Source organism: Coregonus clupeaformis, chromosome 1 (genome assembly GCF_020615455.1).
Source record: "Coregonus clupeaformis isolate EN_2021a chromosome 1, ASM2061545v1, whole genome shotgun sequence".
Lineage (NCBI taxonomy): Eukaryota > Metazoa > Chordata > Actinopteri > Salmoniformes > Salmonidae > Coregonus > Coregonus clupeaformis.
In genome coordinates, this window is record NC_059192.1 from 33,577,447 (window position 1) to 33,590,499 (window position 13,053).

Sequence of the window (13,053 nt, forward strand, 5' to 3'; positions counted from 1 at the left end):
CAGGCAAAAGTCTCAGATGGCATAACCCTAGTGGCACACTATCCAGTTGGGTCAGGCTCTGTTGACCATTATAGCGTATATAGCTTCTGAGAGCCTTATTGGTACATTTAGAGGGGCCTGGGGAGGGGGAGTAAATTATGAGAGGGAGACATTGGATTGGCTATATGTTCCATGTCGATAGGCCGACAAAAGTGGGGAAAAGAGAAAATCATTAAGAATTCTATATTGTTCAATCTTTATGGTCTCACAAACAAAATGTTTGTTTTTAATCAGGGGTAGGAGTGGTGAGGGGGTCATCCGGCCACTTGTTTGGGTACGCTCATTCACCGGTTATTAATAGCTCTGATATCAAACATAGGAACTAAATTAATTAATATAGTACAGTTGAAGTCAGAAGTTTACATACACCTTAGCAAAATACATTTAAACTCAGTTTTTCACAATTCCTGACATTTAATCGTAGTAAAAATTCCCTTCTTTGGTCAGTTAGGATCACCACTTTATTTTAAGAATGTGAAATGTCAGAATAATAGTAGAGAGAATGATTTATTTAAGCTTTTATTTCTTTCATCACATTCCCAGTGGGTCAGAAGCTTACATACACTCAATTAGTATTTGGTAGCATTGCCTTTAAATTGTTTAACTTGGGTCAAATGTTTCGGGTAGCCTTCCACAAGCTTCCCACAATAAGTTGGGTGAATTTTGGCCCATTCCTCCTGACAGAGCTGGTGTAACTGAGTCAGGTTTGTAGGCCTCCTTGCTCGCACACGCTTTTTCAGTTCTGCCCACAAATCTTCTATAAGTTTGAGGTCAGGGCTTTGTGATGGCCACTCCAATATCTTGACTTTGTTGTCCTTAAGCCATTTTGCCACAACTTTGGAAGTATGCGTGGGGTCATTGTCCATTTGGAAGAACCATTTGCGACCAAGCTTTAACATCCTGACTGATGTCTTGAGATGTTGCTTCAATATATCCACATCATTTTCCTTCCTCATGATGCCATCTATTTTGTGAAGTGCACCAGCCCCTCCTGCAGCAAAGCACCCCCACAGCATGATGCTGCCACCCCCGTTCTTCACGGTTGGGATGGTGTTCTTCGGCTTGCAAGCATCCCCCTTTTTCCTCCAAACATAACGAAGGTCATTATGGCCAAACAGTTATGTTTTTGTTAAATCAGACCAGAGGACATTTTTCCAAAAAGTACGATCTTCGTCCCCATGTGCAGTTGCAAACCGTAGTATGGCTTTTTAATGGCGGTTTTGGAGCAGTGGCTTCTTCCTTGCTGAGCGGCCTTTCAGGTTAGGTTTCGATATAGGACTCGTTTTACTGTGGATATAGATACTTTTGTAACTGTTTCCTCCAGCATCTTCACAAGGTCCTTTGTTGTTGTTCTGGGATTGATTTGCACTTTTCGCACCAAAGTACGTTCATCTCTAGGAGACAGAACGCGTCTCCTTCCTGAGCGGTATGACGGCTGCTTGGTCCCATGGTGTTTATACTTGCGTAATATTGTTTGTACATATACCTTCAGGCGTTTGGAAATTGCTCCCAAGGATGAACCAGACTTGTGGAGGTCTACAATTTTTTTTCTGAGGTCTTGGCTGATTTATTTAGATTTTCCAATGATGTCAAGCAAAGAGGCACTGAGTTTGAAGGTAGGCCTTGAAATACAGCCACAGGTACACCTCCAATTGACTCAAATTATGTCAATTAGCCTTTCAGAAGCTTCTAAAGCCATGACATAATTTTCTGGAATTTTCCAAGCTGTTTAAAGGCACAATCAACTTAGTGTATGTAAACTTCTGACCCACTGGAATTGTGATACAGTGAATTATAAGTGAAATAATCTGTCTGTAAACAATTGTTGGAAAAATTACTTGTGTCATGCACAAAGTAGATGTCCTAAATGACTTGCCAAAACTATAGCTTGTTAACAAGAAATGTGTGGAGTGGTTGAAAAACGAGTTTTAATGACTCCGACCTAAGTGTATGTAAACTTCCGACTTCAAATGTATGTATCACGGTTGGGGTCAGTTCGAATTGAAGGCAGTCAATTCAGGAAGTAAACTGAAATTCCAAATTTTGTAATTGAAAAAAGGCATATATTGTCAATGACTTCTTAATAAACTGAAAAGTAGAAGCTCTTTATTTCAACACTTTTTCTTTTTACGCCCATTTTTTGAAACCTTTAACCCTAACCCTGATATGTAAATGTAGGTCAAGAAAAGGTATCCTATTACATTGACATACATATGATACATTAAAATTGAAACAATATACTTTATATCATGTGATATAATATAATGACAAATAAATCTAACTAGAAATGGAAGAAGGAAAGAAGACAAAAGAGCATAACCCAGAGGTGCTTTCATTTAGCCTCTGGGTCAGGCCCTTTGCATGTGATTTAAGGCTTGCACACATCGCACCGAACGTGACTCTAGCGTTAGTCTGACGATCGTTCAGCGCGCTGTGTTTTAGGGACCACCTGCAGTAGACCTCTGACTGCCGACATTTTTCACTTGATTTTACATGTAAAGTTGTTGCGCATTCGGTTAGCAAATTACGTTCAGAGGTGCTAAATACTCTCGGCCAGCAAACACTATTAGTGTGTCTGAGCGCTTAATGGTAGCGTGAGAGGTGATGATTGGGGCAGCAGATACGTACATGAGGTGTAAGACAAAGTGCTAGAAAAGCGTCAGATGTTGCTATGCTCACAGCATAGTTTCCCTCTAACATGACAAGTATTCAACAAGTTTAATCTCATGGTAAAAGCAACCCCTTTCACCACTCTCTCCACCTTCTCACCCTCTCTTGTCTCCCCCACCTTATCACTCTTGGACTCACTTCATTTCCTTGGAATCCTCATTGGTTTCAAGTGACAGCCTCGCCCTCTCTCTCTCTCTCTCTCTCTCTCCCTCTCTCTCTACCGTCCTCCCTTGTGGATGGGTGACTTAAGTGCCAAGAGAGCTTTGAATGAGAGAGAGAGAGAGAGAGAGAGAGAGAGAGAGAGAGAGAGAGAGAGAGAGAGAGAGAGAGAGAGAGAGAGAGAGAGAGAGAGAGAGAGAGAGAGAGATAAAAGGAGTAAGCACAGCAAGCCCTCAGACTTCCAGCCGAGACGAGAAGGCACTGGGGATAGCCACTGGGATAGTCATGTCTGAAGCCGCTGATGCAGGTATGCACCTGAAGGATCATTAATTTAAATCAGTATGTGGAAATTATTTTAGTTAGAGGATGCATATCTAAGATGGGAGGGTGTAAAGCACTAATTTGTAAAATGTTAAAGGATTTTTACATAGTTGTTAGATATTTAGATAATTGTTCATTTGTTTTTCAAAAGTGGCGTACTGTACACATATTGTTGCAGTATTGAACATGCATTCTGATATATATTTAGGTCAATGTCCATAGAGTTATTTTATTGTTAGTAAAGACTACTTCATAGAAAACTCTATCTCCAAATTCCTCAATGAAAAAATTGGAAATTGTTGTCGTCTCATGAATTTAGTAAATTGAGTTGTCAATTTACTAAACAGTTACGAAAGTGAATTGCTTTGAGCAAATGCATAGATAATATGAATACATACTGTACTGAATATGACTTAAAATACATTCAATGCCAGAGCAATTTCCAAACAGTGTACACTGATGTAATTTGTAATATTGTCAGTAAGCTACAGTACATTTCTTAAACCAGACTGCATGGAATTCGGTTCCAGCTAGCAACAAGCTGATTTGAAAATGTACTGCATATCTTAGGTTGGAGAGGACAATATAATGGAGGAAGAGCTTAGTACATACTGTATGTCATGTCAGAAGATGGAGAGAGGAACTGATGGCAGGTGCAAGGGAAGTGGTTTGAGGGACTAGTTTGCTGAGAGAGCAATTACTATACCTACAGGGGGTCTAACCTGATTGCCCTCTCAGTTTCGTCATTGCAGTACAACTTGAACTTGATCCAGATAATTACTATTGGTGTATGACACTATAGGGTGACCAAATGCATGTGATCAGATGAGCTAATCAGGTGATGCAATCATAGGCGATGGATAGCTTACATATGCCCTAGAAAACTGGTGATGTGTACAAGTTTAAAAGTGCAGGCTCTTGCACATGTGAAGTAAATAAACATATGTGATGATTGCTTTACTATGGAAAACTCAGCAGTCACTAAGTTTTATCAAATAAATTGTACTGTATCTGGGGAAGTTTTGAAAATAATAATAATGTATGAATAGTACAGTTCTGTGTAAGGCACATTCTGTGATTACATACAGATATATGCTCCCTCAAATGTAATATATATATATATATATATATATATAAACATACAAAATGCTGACTATAAGCTCTGATATCTTGTATGAGACTATAATACATAAATAGAAATGTAATAAATTGAGCTGATACCACAACCAATGGATTGGAACACTATCTACTTTATCATTTACTATCTGAATATGTGGTCATAACACTTAAGTAAATTCAGGTTGCTAGTTACGTGTCCAGAAGTACGTTTTTTTAATCGCTCCTCAGTTTTTTCAAATATTACAGCTCACACAAAAGCATATACCTCACCAATATTCACACATTTTCTGCACCTGTCCTGAAAAACACAAAAACATTTTCTTTCAAGGTTTTTTTTCATTTGTTTTTGTTCCACATTTGCTAGCTTGTTTCGCTCCAGACCATTGATTTATACACAAATGCATTCTAGGGAAGGCACACATTGGGAATTATTCCCATCTTGGAAGATTTCGTTTCTTGGTTACTTGGCAGGTCTGTCGGAAAGTTGGGAGATACACTGTTGTTTACGATGATGTCAGCTGATGACATCATATCGAAAATAAGCTTGGTAGCATCATGGCATTTGAATCCCAACTTTTCCTACCTATCAAGGTTAGACTGACATTTAGTAACCCAATAACGTTTAGGTATGTCATGACAGTTTATGAAAGACTTCAATCTTGTCATAAAACTTTGCACACTATATTTAGTGATGTGTGTCTATGGCGGATTTTAATATATGGTTGACTTCCTCTCCTCTGAGGAGCCATCTGTCCTCCCTTTTAACATCCACTTTGACCAAGTGTTACCGTAAATCACAATGCTGATGGTAACCTGAGCGACAGGGACTAGAAAAACAGAACGTGAGAGGGAGATGAGTTTTAATGACACCACGTTGATTTCAAGACAGGACGATTGGCCTAGTCTTTCTTTCATCGCTGCTCTACCCCTTTTTCCTCTGACGGAAAATCTCTATATTTCTTTGACACGTATCGCTGTCTGTTTTACACTGTGTTAGTCTTCAATGACAGTCTATGAAGTCTTGAAATGTAATATACAGTAAGCACTATTATGTTTTGAAGCTCCCACAGCTCCTTATCTTTATGAAGGCCTATTGCCACATTTCCAAGATTTCCAGACTCCTGTCCTACCCGCAGTCACCTAAGAAATAGTGACCACTGTAACCTGTAACCCCCATAAAGTCTCACCTCCTTCCCTCTACTCTCGTTATCTCCTTGCCATGTATGAACCCCCACCACCATCTTAGACCTCTCTTGACCTCGCCCTCACTCAACCGCTAACCTTTGACTGCACAGCTCAAATAACCACCACCCTCCCTGATTTACGGGTTCCTGTACATAAGGCTTACCAGAAAAAAACTCTAAATATAATATTATTTTGAAGGACAGATACAAACAGTTTATTTTGTATTTTATGAAAATACTCTGAAAATATATTACAGTTTTACAGCAAACTTCTGCCATAAAGAGTAAAAAAAATAGGAAATACCAATGTGTTCAACAGATTAACATGTATTTACATAAACAATTGATAAACAATTGGGGATGCTTTTCTGCCTGTCATTTTAGCTACTCAGGATACAGAATAATATACACTGTGTATATTTTACCTGTTTGTCCTTCAAACTACTTATCAATGACTTGGGGGGTCTTGCATTTCTGTGTCGTTCCATTATTAGGTAACCACACGGCCATTTCTTTCTTTCTTTCTTTCTTTTTATCACTGATATCTCTCTTCCCCCTTCTCCCAGTTAAAAATATCCCAACTTCACCTCTAACCTTTTTCCTCATCTACATTACTCCATCCATCTCAATAAGATATCACACCGGCATATCAGGTTTTATCGTATCCAACTTGCAAAATAATTAGCTATAAATCATGATCTAATCCTCCTTCTGTCTCTACAGATGTAGGATCTTAATTTTATCATCCTGTTGCAGGATAACTTTTCTGCAATGCAGGCAATTTAAAACTTGTAGTGTATTTGAGTTTTAAAAAGGCTTCTGAAGTTAGTAATTTCCAATTAGAAATGTCAGACTTGATTTTCCCTTATGAAAATGTATCAATCCCTACAAAACTGTCCATTAATTATAATCAACATAATAATTCCCTTTTCCTGTTGCTGCAGGATTATTTTCCTGCTGTAGCAAACTGGCTCAAATTAAGATATTTCATCAAATACAGTCCAACCCTTCCTATTTGAACTTCTAATTTCTCATACCACCCTTTCCCAACTCCTCCCGTCCCTCAAAAACTTGACAGGTCTGCTTTCAACATAAGTGGAGAGAGATCAGGAGAGAGTGAAGGGTGGCAGGTAGCCTAGTAGTTAAGAGCGTAGGGCCAGTAACTGAAAGGTTGCTGGTTTGAATCACTGAGCCAACTATGTGAAAAATCTGTTGACGTTCCCTTCTGCAAGGCACACTGGTAATAGCTACTGCTAAAATGTCAAATTAAATGTAGAGGTGACAGTTTGTTGGCCATAATTCCTTTCATCATTGCGGCTTGATGAAACATTATGGCGGCACACTAAACTCTTCTTCTCCCTCTCTCATGTTTCCTGTACATCCTTCTTTTGGTTTGACTCACTCTTATTTTGTCTTCCTCAATATGGCTTGTGCCATACACTTCCTGAAACCAGAAAAGGAAAACGTTGGCACTCAAAAAACGTCATTATTACCACCTCTTGCCACTATTACATTTTTGGGCCATATTGCATTGAATTGATTGCATTTCAATTCTTCAAGACATACAGTGCCTTCAGAAAGTATTGACACCGCTTTCCTTTTTGTTGTGTTACAGCCTGAATTTAAAATGGATTCAATTGAGATTGTATGTCACTGGCCTACATACAATACCCCACAATGTCAAAGTGGAATTATAATTACTTAAAAATGAAATGCTCAAATGTCTTGACAAATGGCAAGCCTAAATAAGTTCAGGAGTAAAACTTTGCATAATAAGTTGCATGGACTCACTCTGTGTGCAATAATAGTGTTTAACATAATTTTTTTAATGACTACCTCATCTCTGTGCCCCACACATACAATTATCTGTAATGTTCCTCAGTCGAGAAGTGAATTTCAAACACAGATTCAACCACAAAGACCAGGGAGGTTTTCCAATGCCTCGCAAAGGCCACCTATTGGTATATGGGTAAAAATAAAAAATAAGCAGACATTGAATATCCCTTTGAGCATGGTGAAGTTATTAATGACACTTTGGATGGTGTATCAATACACCCAGTCACTACAAATATACAGGCGTCCTTCCTAACTCAGTTGTTGGAGAGGAAGGAAACCGCTCAGTTACAGAGTTTAAAGGCTGTGATAAGACAAAAATTCAGATGGATCAACAACATTGTAGTTATTCTAATTGACAGAGTGAAAAGAAGGAAGCCTGTACAGAATAACAAATATTCCAAAACATGCATCCTGTTTGAAACAAGACACTAAAGTAATATTGCAAAAAAAGTGGCAAAGCAATTAACTTTTTGTCCTGATACAAAGTGTTATGTTTGGGGCAAATCCAATAGAACACATTACTGAGTACCACTCTCCATATTTTCAAGCATAGCGGTGGCCGCATCATGTTATGGGTGTGCTTGTAATCTTTAAGGATTGGTGAGTTTTTCAGGATAAAAAATAAACGGAATGGAGCTAAGCACAGGCAAAATCCTAGAGGAAACCCTGGTTCGGTCTGCTTTGCACCAGACACTGGGAGATAAATTCACCTTTCAGCAGGACAATAACCTAAAACACAAGGCCAAATCTACACTGGAGTTGCTTACCAATAAGACAGTGAATGTTCCTGAGTGATCGAGTTACAATTTTGACTTAAATCTACTTGAAAATCTATTACAAGACCTGCAAATGGTTGTCTAGCAATGACCAACGTGGTCCTCTGTAGCTCAATTGGTAGAGCATGGCGCTTGTAACGCCAGGGTGGTGGGTTCGATCCCTGGGACCACCCATACGTAAAAATGTATGCACACATGACTGTAAGTCGCTTTGGATAAAAGCGTCTGTTAAATAGCATATTATAATTATATTATTACCAACAACCAATTTGACAGAGCTTGAAGAATTTTGAAAATAATATAGGGGAAATGTTGCACAATCCAGGTGTGGAAAGTGCTTATAGACTTACCCAGAAAGACTCACACCTGTAATCACTGCCAAAGGTGCTTCTACAAAGTATTGACTCAGGGGTGTGAATACTTATGTAAATTATATATATTTCTGTTTAAAATGTTCTATAAATGTGCAAAGAAATTTGAAACATGGTTTCACTTTCTCATTATGGGGTATTGTGTGTCGATGGTTGAAAAAAATACATATTTTATCAATTTTGAACTCAGGCTGTAACACAACAAAATGTGGAATAAGTCAAGGGACTCCCCATTCTATGTTTATACCTTATCTGTCTTGTGTCTGTCATGGCTCTCTTCATGGCAACTTACAGTGAGCTCCAAAAGTATTGGGACAGTGGCACATTTTTTGTTGTTAGGGCACCAGACCAGGAGAGATGTCCGCCTCCCTGTGTAGGATTAATAAATCCTATCATCAGGACTGTCGTTTGAAATCACATTGATTTACCACAAGGCTTAACCGTTCCTCCAGATGTGTCCATAAAAGACGCCATATCTATGTGTCTGTGTATGGCCATGTTGCACCAGTGCTAGATCACATGCTCTGAGCTAAAGATAGCAAGACTGTAACTAAATATACAGTATCTGTTTCTATGTACATAATTTTATGGTATGGGCTGGCTTACCCCTATTACATCAGTCCCGGCCTAAAGTTCCTATTGGCTCAAGGCCAAGGTGGGTGATTAGTGGGTTGAAGGTCCCTTGAGAGGTCAGAGGTGTGACCTGTAAACGGACACTTCACACCTCCAAGGCAGAGGGGGGAGAGAGCCCTTCCTCCTGCAGCAGACTGGCTTTAAATGTAATCAACTCTAGCTCAGGGGGAGAGGGGTTTTAACAGCTGCCCCTCCAAGTTAAAGGACCATATAATATGCCATTTAGCAGACATTTTTATCCAAAGCGACTTATAGTCATGTGTGCATAAATTTTTTCATTGACCATTCAGTCAATGTCCCAATACTTTTGGAGCTCACTGTATGTCGATGACATTTTTACATTTTAGTTATTTAGCAGGTGCTCTTATCCAGAGCGAGTGCATACATAATATATTTTTTCATACTTGCCCCCCATGGGAATCGAACCCACAACCCTGGCATTGCAATCGCCATGCTCTACCAACTGAGCTACATCCCTGCCTGCCATTCCCTCCCCTACCCTGGGACAATTATGCACCACCCCATGGGTCTCCCGGTCACGGCCAGCTACGAAAGAGCCTGGATTCGAACCAGGATCTCTAGTGGCACAGCTAGCACAGGGATGCAGTGCCTTAGACCACTGCACCATCACTACACAGCATTTCTAGAAGGAAAATTCTAGTAAAGATATGAGTTGTCTGGTATTAATAAACCATATCATCAGGACTGTCATTTAAAATCACATTGATTTACCACAAGGCTTATCCGAAGCCTTATACGTGTCTGTGTATGGCCATGTTGCACCAGTGCTAGATCACATGCTCTGAGCTAAAGATAGCAAGACTGTAACTAAATATAGAGTATCTGTTTGTATGTACATACAGAACCAGTCAAAAGTTTGGACACGCCTACTCATTCAAGGGTTTTTCTTTATTTTTACTATTTTCTACATTGTAGAATAATAGTGAAGACATCAAAACTATGAAATAACACATATGGAATCATGTAATAACCAAAAAAGTGTTAAACAAATCAAATCTATTTTAGATTTTAGATTCTTCAAAGTAGCCACCCTTTGCCTTGATGACAGATTTGCACACTCTTGGCATTCTCTCAACCAGCTTCACCTGGAATGCTTTTCCAACAGTCTTGAAGGAGTTCCCACATATGCGGAGCACTTGTTGGCTGCATTTCCTTCACTATACGGTCCAACTCATCCCATACCATCTCAACTGGGTTGAGGTCGGGTGATTGTGGAGGCCATGCCATCTGATGCAGCACTCCATCACTCTCTTTCTTGGTCAAATAGCCCTTACACAGCCTGTAGGTGTGTTGGGTCATTGTCCTGTTGAAAAACAAATGATAGTCCCACTAAGCCCAAACCGGATTGGATGGCGTATTGCTGCAGAATGCTGTGGTAGCCATGCTGGTTAAGTGTGCCTTGAATTCTAAATAAATCACAGACAGTGTCACCAGCAAAGCACCCCCACACCATAACACCTCCTCCTCCATGCTTCACGGTGGGAACCACACATGAAGAGATCATCCGTTCACCTACTCTGCGTCTCACAAAGACACAGCGGTTGGAACCAAAAATCTCACACTTGGACTCATCAGACCAAAGGACAGATTTCCACCGGTCTAATGTCCATTGCTTGTGTTTCTTGGCCAAAGCAAGTCTCTTCTTATTATTGGTGTCCTTTAGTAGTGGTTTCTTTGCAGCAATTAGACCATGAAGGCCTGATTCACGCAATCTCCTCTGAACAGTTGATGTTGAGATGTGTCTGTTACTTGAACTCTGTGAAGCATTTATTTGGGCTGCAATCTGAGGTGCAGTTAACGATAATGAACTTATCCTCTGCAGCAGAGGTAACTCTGGGTCTTCCATTCCTGTGGCGGTCTTCATGAGAGCCAGTTTCATCATAGCGCTTGATCGTTTTTGCGACTGCACTTGAAGAAACGTTCAAAGTTCTTGAAATGTTCCGGATTGACTGACCTTCATGTCTTAAAGTAATGATGGACTGTCATTTCTCTTTGCTTATTTGAGCTGTTCTTGCCATGGACTTGGTCTTTTACCAAATAGGGCTATCTTCTGTATACCACCCCTACCTTGTCACAACACAACTGATTGGCTCAAACGCATTAAGAAGGAAAGAAATTCCACAAATTAACTTTTAAGAAGGCACATCTGTTAATTGAAAGGCATTCCAGGTGACTACCTCATGAAGCTGGTTGAGAGAATGCCAAGAGTGTGCAAAGCTGTCATCAAGGCAAAGGGTGGCTATTTAAAGAATCTCAAATATAAAATATATTTTGATTTGTTTAACACGTTTTTGGTCACTACATGATTCCATATGTGTTATTTAATCGTTTTGATCTTTTCACTATTATTCTACAATGTAGAAAATAGTAAAAATAAAGAAAAACCCTTGAATGAGTAGGTGTGTCCAAACATTTGACAGGTACTGTATTTTATTATAATTTTATGGTATGGGCTGGCTGACCCCTATTACATCAGACCAGTGGTGTGGCTATGATCCGGTCGATGTTCCTCAGACTAGGTACCTTTTAGTCCTCGGACTTGGTCTTGATCATGTGGCCGGCTTGCTTTAGCTTGAGTACTTCTAGTCTGCAGGAGGAGGTTTGTGCAAGGTCTTTAGCCGGTTGCATTCCAGTGCTCCTAGGGTTACGGAGCACTGCCTCCTTCTGTGATTTTGGCTATGATGAGACTGGTGAGACCAGTTTGCCACCTTGAGGAGCAGTTGGTCATTGCAGCTTAGCCATCCCATTCGCACTGTGCTCTTGGGGGCTGTGACAAGGTGACTAGTCATGGTCTCCTTGACTTGGATCTTGTGAAGGACGTGGAGGTGGCGTCCCTCACAGACGTTGCAGAGTTTCTTGAGGTTGCACTTCTCTGCTGAGTGCTATCGGCCACATCTTGTGCAGCGCTCCTCCTCCTCATCTAGGTCATTGCAGTAAGACAGTAAGGCTGGAGCTAGTCCTTAAACTTACGCCTAAGTGGCGAGGCTGGCTTTCCCCAGGGTGGACTCTGGTCGGTTCTGTGGAGAACGTTAGTGCCCCAGCTCTTCTGTGGCCTTACGCTCACACCTCTCTCTGGTCTCTTGTGCCCTGCCCTGAAAATCTGCCTCGATCTGGAGCCAATTCGCTAGGTCTGTGAGATCAGGACGCTCACCATCGAGCGGACAAGGATGGGGAATCTGCGGAGACACTTTGGATCATCCAGGCAGACATCAGCGGCGTCCATCGTGTGGGCGATCTCCTCCAGTGCCAGGTTGTGTGGGTGGCCCCACTGCTGCTCAAGGGCATCCATCGCTGCTGTATAGGGAGCTGGATTGTGCATGTGGGCCATGGCCATCAGTCGGGCATTCGGCAGCTTCAGTTGCTCGAGGAGGCAGGGGAACATGACCACCTTGTTCACCTCAGAGCCTAGCAGGTCCTCCAGGGCTAGCTTCAGGAATACGAATTCCCGGCAGTCATCTCACGTGATATATGGGAGAGATATTTTGGTAGCCTACAGCATCGAGCCTTCTCTTTTCATCAGGAGTCATTTGCTTTCCAACCTGTGTTTTCCCTCGATTGTATTTGAAATATTGCGAAAGGCCTGTTTTGTCTGCATGCTGTTATTTCACAGATTGGCCGTGCGTAACCGACTGTAGGCTATGCCTTGTTATTGGGCTACAATCCACAGCTAAGCTATTTTTAAAAATAAGCTATTGTTCCTCTGTGGCTAAATTATAGGCCTTCTCATGGTGTAGTAGGCTATTCTGAATGATTTCATTTATTTCTGAACAGACAGCAGTAATTCTATAACTTTGGCAAATGTATTTAAATGTATCAGGGGTGTTGCAGTTCCTTCAGAACCCTTTGTGCGGCTATGGTTCTCTAAGAAAATAAATGATGAAGTGCAAGGCTGGAGAGATGAGAGTTGCAGGCTCATGTCTATCA

At 40.7% G+C, this 13,053-nt stretch overlaps 1 protein-coding gene across 5 annotated transcripts in view; it reads left to right on the plus strand.

Annotated features, from left to right (window-relative positions):
• The first annotated feature begins 3,085 nt into the window (after nucleotides 1–3,085).
• The window catches only part of LOC121567065 (myosin-binding protein C, fast-type), a 55,423-nt gene continuing 45,455 nt past the window's right edge, over nucleotides 3,086–13,053 (plus strand). For all 5 annotated transcript variants that reach the window (XM_041877011.1, XM_041877020.1, XM_041877017.1 and 2 more), the window contains exon 1: nucleotides 3,086–3,175. In XM_041877011.1, the coding sequence (XP_041732945.1) occupies nucleotides 3,154–3,175 (22 nt within the window). In that variant the 5' untranslated portion in view covers nucleotides 3,086–3,153. The remainder of the gene's footprint in view (nucleotides 3,176–13,053) is intronic.